The sequence below is a fragment of the Physcomitrium patens genome, chromosome 1, assembly GCF_059467195.1.
Source record: "Physcomitrium patens ecotype Gransden chromosome 1, ASM5946719v1, whole genome shotgun sequence".
In the NCBI taxonomy this organism is placed as follows: Eukaryota; Viridiplantae; Streptophyta; class Bryopsida; order Funariales; family Funariaceae; genus Physcomitrium; species Physcomitrium patens.
This window is the reverse complement of record NC_143410.1, coordinates 20133457-20145808: the sequence shown is the minus strand read 5'-3', so window position 1 is coordinate 20145808 and position 12352 is coordinate 20133457. Positions and strand designations below refer to the sequence as shown.

General features: G+C 37.3%; 1 protein-coding gene across 13 annotated transcripts; it reads right to left on the bottom strand.

Moving 5' to 3' along the window:
* Positions 1-3555: 3555 nt before the first annotated feature.
* Positions 3556-8583, bottom strand: LOC141044416 (endoplasmin homolog). Of its 13 annotated transcripts, XM_090252729.1 has the most exons (10): positions 8215-8497; positions 6851-7010; positions 6650-6728; positions 6363-6473; positions 5700-5952; positions 5512-5565; positions 5173-5278; positions 4772-4833; positions 4543-4623; positions 4213-4286 (listed from the first exon to the last, which is right to left on the bottom strand). In XM_090252729.1, exons 2-3 carry the CDS (start codon positions 6995-6997, stop codon positions 6696-6698), a joined length of 180 nt encoding a protein of 59 aa, XP_090108855.1. In that variant the 5' UTR covers positions 6998-7010; positions 8215-8497; the 3' UTR covers positions 4213-4286; positions 4543-4623; positions 4772-4833; positions 5173-5278; positions 5512-5565; positions 5700-5952; positions 6363-6473; positions 6650-6695. The 13 variants fall into 13 exon arrangements, 11 of the variants coding, with proteins under 11 accessions (XP_090108827.1, XP_090108824.1, XP_090108855.1 ...); XM_090252701.1 differs by having other exon boundaries at positions 3556-4286; positions 4772-4892; positions 5700-6473; positions 8215-8503; XM_090252736.1 differs by lacking the exon at positions 4772-4833 and having other exon boundaries at positions 5700-5934.
* Between the last annotated feature and the right edge of the window lie 3769 nt (positions 8584-12352).

Genomic DNA, 12352 nt, shown 5'->3' with positions numbered 1-12352 from the left:
ATATCAGATTTACACAGTTCACATTTGCTCATCTCTGATGTTCAATTAATATTAATATTCCACTGTTTGTCATTCAACATTAAGTGGGATTGTAACTTGCCAATGCAATTAAGGAGATTATTTTAAGCTAGATGTAAGATTTTACTTGTATCAAAGATCTCAGAATAAAACTACTTCATTACACAACCTTACTACAATACATCACAGTCAGTATCTAACCATTTATTATTACTCAAAGTGATTTTAAATCTTCTTCTTATCACATTTGGACATTCTTGATGTGGTAGCAACAAAGCATTGACATGCCTTAATGATGGTCAAGTGTTGTTCATTAAAACTCAAGACATGATATATTGCAAGGTCCTCCTATCAATCCACACAAGTAGGTATTGAGAATCTGTGATAAAACTTTCTTACTAGCCTCATCTTGCGACTTCTCTTGTGACTTCTCTAGCACTCCCTGGTGGAAGTTCATAAAATAGTCTTTATTAAAAGTATTTTATCAGTACCCCTTTTTACTAACCCTTATTACTTCTTCCATTGTTACTGTCTCTTTATTTTCATATTTCATAAAATACAATCCAATTCTAGTAGTTTTAGTCATCACTACTTCTGGGAATCCAAGAATTACCAAAAAAATAATCCACAAATCATATACATATACACATACACACACTTTTTTTTTTTTTTTTTTTTTTTTTTTTTTTGTGTGTGTGTGTGTGTGTATATATATATATATATATATATTATATATATATATAATGATAAAATAAATAAATATGAAGATTATTAATGTTATTATTTCAAATTTATATGTTTTTTTTGCAGGAGGAAGCTCCAAGTTCCAACTATTGAGATGCAACACTGTATTTTGAAAATAAACTTCTGCATTAACCTTGGAGGTTTGAAGGATTGAAAAAATGAGAAATGCCACAACTAGTTATCAACCAAATGTTTATATATTAATTGAACTACATGAAATAGGTCTATTTTTGTATTTAATGAAAATCATTATATAATTAATAGTAATCAGAGGAAAGAGAGAGAAAAAGATGGTTCAAACCTCTTGCTTGGAAAGATGCATAGGTGTCACTAATGTTGCTCTATAATTTCTCTTGATCACTAAGTCTTTAGCAAGTAAAACTGTTGACTCACCTGGTTTTCTTACACTTTTCATGTAGATATCATACAAGAGCCTCCCAATTGCCATGTCAAACTGCTTTGGATTGAAGCAACTACCAGGGTGGCGTAAGCAAAGAAAAAAGAAAAAGAAAAAGAGGGTAATCCTCACCAAGCAAATGGCAGGATGAACATTATCCAAGGCTCTCATCACAAGCATCCTTTTTTCATTTTGTGCTCAATTTTATTTTATATTATACTTTTTTCGAATGCGAGTTGACCGAGTTTAAGGAAGGTAAACTGGTTGGCTTATTCAAAAGGACGAAGGCTGAGAAGGAATACAAATAAAACATAGTCTGAAAAAGAATACCAAAAATATCAGTTCTTACAGACAGTCATCACTACTGGTCAAAAAGAGTGATTTTGAGATAAATGAAAGACTTTGCCAATTGCGATAGCAAGGAAGAAATAATTGATGTCAAGACCCCCTCGTAAATTCATCCACAACGAGGTCCCCCCCGCCTTTCATTTCAGACAAAATGGACAACATTTCGTTTGTTTGTTCCCTCATATAAACACAATTAGCGGCACATGCTGAAGCCCTGTAACAGAGAGTAGTAAAGGGTGAAGAATGAGCAAAGTATGGAGAGACAAACGTCTAGAGAGAAATCATTTTCGTGAATATATCGCGCACTTTAATTAGTGTAGCTCGGAAAAGGAAAAAAAGAATCTGCAGACCCAGTTCTTTCTCATGACCAAAGATAGTTTCCATTGGTTGAAAAAGTAAATAGGTATTAAATGAGCGATGCACCCGTCACTTTTTCATGAAAAAAAAGGTTGGTTTTTCCCCACCAAATCTTACTTTTTTAAACGTTTTGTCGAAACGATGAGGGAATCATTTCTTCTAAGAGCACTATCCACTTGGAAATATGCAAAAATACCCTCGGAACTCATAAAAGCAGAAGTGGGTCTGTTTCAGGAAAGCCCTAGGGCAGCGCTAAGTACAAAGCAGCTTCTGTTAGGGTGCACAGAGAGAGAGATATATATAGATATGTATGTATGTATATAATTAACATTGTACACCTATACTTTAGCACCTACTTCTGAACATCTATCATTGGATCATTACTGCCCCCATCTCCACCTTTGACTTGGGCACCGATTCATCAGAATGCACGCTTTGAAGGGCAACAATCCACCTCATCAAGGTTTCAGTTTTGCCCCCGTCGGCTGCTTCTCAATTGATAAATGACAAGAATTCTTTCATCTACGAAGGTCGTATAATAAAAACCCACATCCTTTACTAAAATAAGCAGTGGTGCACAGACTCTTCATTAAGTAGTGTTGAGTAATTTGATTTGCTGGGGTTTTATGATGCGCTCCCTGACAGCCTCCCCCGATATTCAACCTCTGCTGCTCATGTCTCTTTAATTGCTTATTTCGGGACCATGTTTCCTAAAGAAAACCAGACAGATCCTTGTCATGGGGCTTTGATATATCACAGTATATCGTGGCTGGTCTGGCACCGTCAGATCTACGATCCGACGACCAGGAGGCTGAGCTAGTGCACTTGCTCTTCATCCTTTTGATACGGGCCAGCAGAGATGGGGTTTTTCACATGGTTCCAAGCTTTGGCACACCATGGAGCCCACTTCAGATGAGCCTTTCTAAGGCTCGAATTCAATTGGGCTACTACTCATTTCTCCAAATGGATAAAATGAAACCAAGCATGTGAGAAAGAGAGTATGTGGGTTATAAAGGATTCAGGGTTTAGGGGAGACAGCTCATCCTTCAGTAGTAAAGTGGGAGCAAGCCTGGCTTGTGTGACTGGAATTTGGCCCAAGGCTACTTGTGCTTACAACTGGAGAAAGAGGCTATTTTTGCACATGAGATGGGGGATTACATCTAGCATACCTTTGGGTAAAATATTGTGCACTGAAAGGATTGGGACCACACTGGAAATGGAGCCATGGGACCACAAGCCATGGAGGTGGAGAGATGAATGAGGATATGGAGAAGTAGCTACCCATCACCACCACCACTTGGGACAAATGTGATTGGATGCCTTAATGGCAAATCCAAAATCCTACTTTGTTTTCTAGAGCAGCCAGGGGACTTTTGTCAACCTCCATTTTTTGTTGGTTTTGGATTTTGCTCTCCACTTCTGGCTTGCACAAAGGGGGCCTAGAGAATGGGTTGAATCTGGGCAAGTAAGTGCATACATCATCTCTTTGGAAGGATTCAACTTCTCACTTGCAGAAGCCTTTGCATAAGGAGAAGACAGATCCAACTCTGGGACCACCATGTTGAGAGTGCTTGCCCCTTTTTCACCAGTTCTTTTTCACTCATGGTAATTGCACCTACTCCCAGACAATCCAGTTGCAATTGACAGATTCATCACTGAGATCTTGCCATTCTGAGAAGGAAATCGGAACAAAATGTAAACTACAACGGTTAATCTGCCCGTGATATTTACTTCAATTGTGGATGGGTGAAATACCCAAACACGATTACGAACATTGTTGGATGAAATGGAGCGTAGTCCCTGTTCAACTAGATCCGGGCATACGGTAGCGGACACAAGCTTTTCGAAAAACACCATCAGAATTATCAGTTCCTATTCGTAAAGGCCTTTTTTTTTTTTTTTTTTTTTTTTTTTTCCCCCTTTGTTTCCAACTAACTGCTCAGACGGAAAGGAAACAAAAAAGTTGAAACACACCGCCCTTAATGATTGAGGATTCTTCTGGCTATGAAGCTCTCGTGGCTGCTTTTGCCACCGAAGCCTAGGCCGTTTAGATAGATTCCATGGACTTGAGACGCGGTGCAGAATTTTTCGCATCCATGATTCATGTTACGTAATGGACTCTCTATTAGAGCCCATGCTGTTCAGCTGAGGACCACACGATTCCAGCAATAGGAGGTCACCACGAAATCGTTTACGAAGGCTTGGTGTTTTAAGGAGTCCTGTCAGAGGAGTACTGGTCCTGCTTTTCCTTTCATGACACCTTCAAGACTACTGAAGAGGGTTGAACAGAAAATGAGACAAAAACTGTACACGAGAAGTTTCACATCTGAGATTTTTGTGACGTCATGTACATTTCATACATAGATGTGTAGCCACATGCCATGTTCAATTCTTTATTGATATGTTCTTCTGAAAACTCCACCTGTCCAATAAGATAAAATTTGCAATCAAATGTGAGACGTGTTTACACGACGATTGGGAAGTTCTTGTCCAGTTCAGACTTACAGGTACATAATTTCACTAGATCATCATCGATCTACATCCTGCACAGCGATAAGCATAAACGGAATACCTGTACAGCGAACAACTTGAAAAAATGTCGTACTGCAAGAGTTCAAACCATGTGTCAGAAAAAGTTGACAACATTTGACTAGCTGCTACCGAAATTTAAAATTCACCTGGAAATCCGTAGAAACTTAGCAAGATGAACTCAATGATGAACATGTTTGGCCTTCCTAACAGTCTCCTTTCGCCATCCTCTGCAAAAAGGAAAATTATTCGCAAACGTTGACATCTTCAACAAAATGTTCAGGCTGAAAACATCAATATTCCATGACATTAGAGAGCTCAAACATTCGATATGGGATAACCTGTCATTTTTGCAATCAAAGTTCTCATCTAGATTACCAGAATTAATCCGAGGTTTCACGGGAAAGCAAGTTCTTGATAGTTTTTGAGCCGCTTTGTTGCTGCAACATTCCTCGAGATACATTCACGATATGAATATCACATGAGAAGCATGCTCGTGCTGCTTGGAGCCCAACATGGCCAAAGGACATACATTCAAGGCTATCTCAATCCAAGGACGTTAACAATAACTATGCAGTTTAGCACAACAATATTGGTAATCTTGCTCTCCAATAATAATAGGAGAGCCCCGACATTCTCACAACATGACTATTCGGCACTTACGGCTAAGAGTCCCACAATATTTCCAGCTCTAAGTACGGAACTGCTCTGGCTAAAAACACTCACAATGACATGCGGGCGATTGCTACTGCAAGTCATGGGGTGGTAGAACTTGTCACCTTCTTCTGCTATTAAATCCTTTGGGCACCGAAGCCAAACAGCCTTTGGCTTCAGTTTAAGAATCTCCCAGTCCTATTTGATTTCTTTGACACTTGGTTTTCGATCCTGAATACACATGTAACACACCAAAAGCAACCAAAAATATTCTCATCATTTCAGCAGTGTGTCTAGATCTACTGCAAAATGCACCTTAACGAATCAAGAAAATTGCAAGTAGCTGAGCATGTTTCAATGCATAAGACGCAACAACGCTTTTAATCTCAAAAAATTATCCAAAAAGATCCATTCAACTTAAATCGGCAGGTACATTCCAATAAATGAAATCGGCAACGTCGTACTTTGTAATTCACGATGAATTTAGACATTGTGTAAATCGCCAGTTGCATTTTCATCTGGTAGAACCATAACATAAATATCATCATTTCTTTCACACAATTACGTGACATGAGAAGCATCACTACAAGCTCTTTTAGAAGAACCACAAAGCACCAGCAACTTGCAATTTGGGCATACTGAAGAGTCTCACCAGAAGATTTCCCATGCTCAAAGTTTGTACCCCCAATCTCATTCTGTTTCTTCGCCTCGGTCTCCTCAAAAGGCAGTTCAGCATCATCCCCTTCCGTGGCCCAGAAGCTGACGAACTCTGACTACATCTTAACCAATTCCCGCACGGCCAACGTTCGAAGGAGATGCGGTTTACGTTACTTGTCCCGCAAAGGGGCAATCCAGTTTACTTTATTTTGATATATTTTTACAAATTTCTGCAATAGAGCCAAATTCTAAACATGGATTCTGATCAGACATACATACGATCTCTTCACAGATAGCCGCTGGCTCAGAATTTATTGCTCAGTTGACAAGACCGAGAGAGTCATGAAGAGAGTAACACGCAGCACGTCATCATTGAGCTTGCTTATAACTTCGACGTGATCAGCAGCCCAGTACACCGACCAGAAATTCACTCCAAATTGACCCATGACGTTCAGACCTCGTTCTATTTTGCATCTGCTCTTAGAAAGCTGCACCAGATACCGGAGACAAGATTCTGCTCTACCTTGCAAAGGGGGAATAGTAAGCGGACGAAAACATTCCTTCAAAAAGCTGCCCAGGTGGGATCACAAAACCAATATTGTTCGAAACCACACACACGTCAGGTGGAGCTGTTGACTTTGACTTAATTCATACGTACCTGATATCACCGATTTGGCAATGGTACCAAGGTTCTTCTCGAGGTCATCCTTGGTCACGCCGGCTCCAGGGTCCCGAGTGGTCAGAACATTTTCTCCTGATCAAGCATGATCTGTACAATGCAAGGATTAGGTCGGTGCCATTCTTCAAATTGGGGCATGCAGGATTACCGACCAGGTAAGTCGAGAGCAGAAACTTTTTATTGTCTCCAGCTAAGGAAGATACAAAGAACAAATTGATTAAGCTTTTTAGAAAATAAATTAAATTGAACTGGCGACGTCCACTCACATGAGTGTCCAATGCAGTGTCACCACCTTCACCGAGGATCGTCTCGTCAGTGAGACAGAAAGCGGAGCTCCTCCAACGCCTACATCAAAAGATGTTACAGTGATTAATCAAACCTTTGCGCAAGGATTCAACTGTGTATCCGCGGCTCAAAACTTAACACTAGTATCAGCTCTACTTAAAAGACATCACAAAGTTACTTACCCGCAAAGACTTCGCGATCCCTGGAGAGTCACAAAAAAGGATGTCTTTGTTGCTATGCAAAGTACGCCCAGTGATGCCCGTCAGCCGTGAGAGCCCAGCTTGAACCTCGAACTTCTCAGCATGAATTGTAAGATACACAGAACTCATGAGCGCACTTCACCTGTAGGCACAAGCAGAATGTGTTCAGCAAGAATATGTTATGCCACGCATTGCATACTTCAGATCATGATACAAGCTGCGACTGTAACACTCACACGATCAAAATCTTCACGTGAATGCAAAGTCCAAGCCAATGACCTCCATATTGTACATCTTTACTACATCAAAATCAGCAGTGGAACCACAGGACACCGCCCCGGGGTTCTCCTTCAACTTGGGAGGAGTACCATGGTCCGGTTTTTCTTCCCTCCTGAGCACATGCCTTTCTCCAACGTTCTTTACGATAAAACCGCATAAATTTACTCCACAAATAAAATGAAACTGTACAATTAAGGTGGAAAATCCTTCACGATGCACCCATTTAACTCAATGATCATAACCGTCTTCGTCAAAGCAGAGCATTTGAGATAGAACACTGGAGCTGCACACTAGAATGGCTTCATTGCGAGTGTGGAATAATATGAAATTGAAGCAGGAGAAAGCATGGACCCGACCCTCGCTGAAACAGGCGAAAGGTTCCTATGGGCAAAGAAGACTAGTGTGGAATGATCTGTTCTAATAAATGTAACGATGGGTCTTGAATGAGGATTATCTACAAAAGTCACGCTTGACAATTCCAGCTGTCCACACAAACTCGCATGACTCCACTTTCTATGTGCATTCCAGTTCCGCGTTTCGATTCTCCAGGATCTGGTAACTTGACCAGAGCTTGATCCCTGTTACAAGGGACACAAGACAATGATCGAAGCCATGGTACTCAATGTTCACTGCGTTAAACGATTCCGGAGATGACTCATTACGAAAGACGTATTCACATAACAGTCGAAGTCAGCATGGTGCATGCAAGCGAAGTCCACTGCGACCACTACAAGTTATGACACGATGAGAAACGGAAACTCATTCGAAACTACTCACTGCGATAAGCGTGCCACCCACCTTAGCCTAAATAAAGGAAACACTGTAGAACCGAGACCTTTGACCAGAATTAAAACAACTGCCACCCGGAACACTACTCCCGATCCCATTACACCGCTTCTTCCATCGTCAAACACAACATAACATCACAGGCTATATTATGCACTATCCTCCTCCGGATCCAACACAAAGATCCCATCATTGCACGATTCTACACCACCCACGTTCCCAAATCCCACAGCTCGAGAGACAGCTACTACATCGTGCGGATGCTGAACCCTAAAACTCACCTCCGACATTGATCTACAAATACTGTATGAAACCCCATGCAGGTGATCCTTCAATGCTCGTTGCCATTGTTGAGCTTGTGGAAGGTAGAAAGAGATCAGCGCGCTGCGCAGCAGCAACGAGGTGGCACCATTGGTCCATGAGCTGAAGGTGCGCCGTGACTAATCGAGACTTCGTCAAGAAAACAGAAACAAATATAAAAAAAAAACAAAAACAAAAAACATCACAGCTTCGATCATCCTCTGCTCGAGACTTAGACTGCCACCCCGCTAATCTGGAGCCCGTGACGCCACGTACACAGCTTTGAGATTCTGGTGGAGATTCATTCTCTGCAACCTTTCTCGTTATCCGGAGCAACTACCGACCATTTGCTCGACGCTGCTGCACGTTGTCGTTGCCTTTGGCTTACGTATGCCCTAAATGGCATCAGCTTTTGAAGGTCGATTGCAAAACGATGTGGCATTGTGGTGTATTTTGATTCCAAATCCACTAGCTGACAAACGCTTATGTTGCTGCTTCCACTAGTGGTTTATAATTAATTAGTTGATTAGAAATTCATCACTAGTGGTTTATAATTAATTAGTTGATTAGAAATTCATCACCTTCTTGAGAAAAAGTGAAGTCAATTTTAGGCCCTTTTTGGTGAAAAATATCTTTTTTTAGAAACATCGATTTTTGGATATAGTATAAAGTTAAAAGAGGGCATGAAATGAAATGTATTAAATATTTCTAAATATGTCAATCCATATCTTAATTCAAATAACTATGCAAAGTATAATATATTAGAGTTTTAAGTTTTTATTTTATTTTTCTTTTCTTTTCTTTATTTTGGCATACCAAGGGTGTTACATACTTGGATAAGAGTTTTCCACCAAGCATGGAAGAGATTTCATTGGATAATTTAGGGACACCTTGGACCATTTAATGACTATTTTTAATATTTTGTATTATGGTGTTGAATATCTCATACTATATGTATCAAAAGCTATGACTTATCCAACTCTTAATTAAGATACTAGAAGTGCCTTCATCTTAGCTTCTGACACATTTTGTTTGCAATGAATGATGTCCATCTTGTTTTCATAACACATTCAAATTTTCTAACATAATATCAGAGTTAGATGAAAAGTGTCATACATGAATACCATTGGACAAAGTCTAGATGAAAAATGGATGCTTTTTATGCATAAAAACTTAGATGATCTGCCTATTGCTAGAGCTTTGTCCTTGCTGGAATGTTGTCAAAGTTGAGGAGCCATTGGAGTCGTGGTAGAGCTTTGCTGGAACTATAGGAGTTGTTGAAGCCCTATTGGAGCCTTATTGGAGCTGCTAAGGTTGGAGTTTAATTCTATTGATGCTGATTTTTATATAATTAAATCTCATTTATTGTTGGTGGTGAAAACAAGTTTTTTTGCTCCAATATAGCTTAATACTACTACTACTGCCAAAATATTGTATTTTGTAGATCATTTGTTAATTGTTTCTTAAAAGTTATTTGTTGCTATTGCATTAATTATATTTGGCAATGGCATCTTCGATAGATCATTATATTGATCAATTAAATGAAAAAAACCATGGCACATAGATATTTATTATGAAACATTCAATGCGCATTTGTAAGCTCTATATACATATAAACAAGACATTAAAATGTCCTATGAATATTGATGAAAATTAAAATAGGAATCAAGTAAAGCAGAAGTACAAGTATTGATTACACTCAATATTAAGCCTTTGCAATTCACTCATATACACAAATGTAATATTGCAAAAGAGATGTGGAACATATGGGCTAAGATCTACAAATCCTTAGGAGTTATTATTGAAATATTTTTAATGAAGAAATTATATAATCTTTGATAAGTGGATAGAAAATCCATGGAGATTTTTGTTTTGAGAGATTTTTGATCTTACAGATCAAAATGTTGAAGTTAGTGGTGAAACGAACAAACAAAGTACGACATTTTTTATACTTACCACATTACCAAAATCTTAGGATTCATTTATTTAGTCTATTATATTATAAAAAGATCACAAAAATGATAGTGCAATCTATTTTCCCTGAGGAAGAGATGTAAAAGAAAGAGAAGATTAGTTTTCTATTTTCTACTTTAATAATGAACGGAAGAAAAAAATAAGTCTTAAAAAATTACTATCTACAATAAAAATAGAAGCCTAAGTTTGATAAGTTTAGAAGTACTTGTAGGACTTCTAGATAGAAGGGACATTGATGAGGTGATGCAAAATGCCCTAAAAAAATAGCAATGGTATAGTTAATTTTGAAAATATTGTTACTTTTTCAATCCAAAAGATATTATTTAATTTAAAAATAATGATTGCATCATTGTTTCAATTATGACATTACATATGCATTGATAGTTCAATGGATGTATATATCGAAAGAGACAAGAGTAAGTTTCTTAATTTTGATGAAAATACGACTATCTAACTCTAAGATCATGATGGTGGTATTAGCAAATCACAAGGCTTAGGTGAGATGCATCTCATAATTTTAGACTCTATAGAAAAAATGCATTCTTTTGATTATGAAAGATATCGACTGATTTCTTAAAGCACTTAATACTTTATTATCAATTGCAACTTTATACAAGAAAGGTTGTAAATCTAACTTGAATGTCAATAGAGTTGATTGAATTTTATTTTTTGATAACTTACTCACACAAAGCATATTAGCAAATAAAGCTTACTTTATACCTTGTGAAATTGAAGAAGTTGCCATAGTTTCTAGCTCATCTATTTTAAATCGTACACTTATTGAATAACATCAAATATTAGCACATGCTTCAATGCACACAATAAGACAGACAGAGCAGATGAATTAAGTTGAAGGATTAAAGATTAAGGAGAAGAAAGATAAAATATCCATATATGAATCATGCATTATTGGCAAGGCCTATAGACAACCTTTTTCACATAAGCATAAGCATGCCAATGATATTTTAGATGTAATAGTCTCTAATCTTGTTTATTTTGATATGACTAACTTTGGTAGTGCCAACTAGTTAGTTAAATAGATTGATGAATATTTTGGCTATTATAGCCTTGTATTTCTTTAAATTAAAGACCAAATACATGCTGTTTATAAGACTTGAGAAGTAGAGGCATAAAAAAGAATTGTAAAAAAAAATAAAAACTTTTTTCATTGATTAAGGTACTAAATTCTTAAATAATAAGCTTGGTTCTCACTTTAAAGCAGAAGGTATTCGATTCATGATCACTTTTGCATATATACATGAAATTTTTGGCATGATGTAGATTATTTTTGAAGGAATACAAACACTTCTAGACAATACTAAGCTGGATCATTAATATTAAATGTTTGGAAGAAAATTTGTGACTTGGACTTACAATCACCTTCCACTTGCCAGACTCAATGATAAGATACTAGAAGAAGTTTTTTATAATGAAAAACCTTTTCTTCAAAATACTCATTTCTTTGGTTTTCTTACTTGATATTACATACTAAAAGAAAAATGTCAAAAACTTGATACAAAGGCAAAGAAGGATATTTTTTGGATATTAAAAAGTAAAAAAAAGATATAAAAATTTTCTACTTGAAAAGAAGATGATTCTTAGTCAAGATGTAATTTTTCATAATAACAAGATTGAGTTACTTAGTGAGCCTTTCACCTTTTAAGAGAAAATTTGAGAAGATATGAATCATAGAAATAATCCTGATATATTAGATTTCCAACATTCAAATAAATTAGAAATATCTGAACATCAAGCCTCAAGATTACATGGGCATGATGGATTGGATAAAGAAATGGTTGAAGGAAAAGCAAGGAAAAGCAAATCCTATATCAATAGAAGTAGTGGAATTCCATCAACCAAAAGTAGAAGCAATCATTGAAGCTCTACCATGAAGATATTGTTATGTACATGGCATTGATCCAACAAATATTATAAGTGGTTGTAAGATGCATTGCACGCTTTAGAAAAAAGATATATATTTTTTTTTTGAGGAGATTATAACTTGCCAATTGAAATAGTGCATGTGATTTATTTTGATGAATATGCAGAACCAGAGATTATTGAGCAAGCTATGAATTCATCTTTTAGCAAAGAATAGAATCATGCCATGACAGAAGAACTCAATTTTTTGAAAGATCATGGTAC

What these genes read in the sequence shown, in the direction of transcription:
- LOC141044416 (XM_090252698.1), bottom strand. Translation starts at nt 4,856, where the DNA reads ATGTATCTCGAGGAATGTTGCAGCAACAAAGCGGCTCAAAAACTATCA. An exon ending in GAAACCTCGGATTAATTCTG is followed by an intron (nt 4,624 to 4,771) that starts GTAATCTAGATG and finishes TCCTTTTTGCAG; the next exon opens with AGGATGGCGAAAGGAGACTG. An exon ending in AAGTTTCTACGGATTTCCAG is followed by an intron (nt 4,287 to 4,542) that starts GTGAATTTTAAA and finishes CTTATTGGACAG; the next exon opens with GTGGAGTTTTCAGAAGAACA.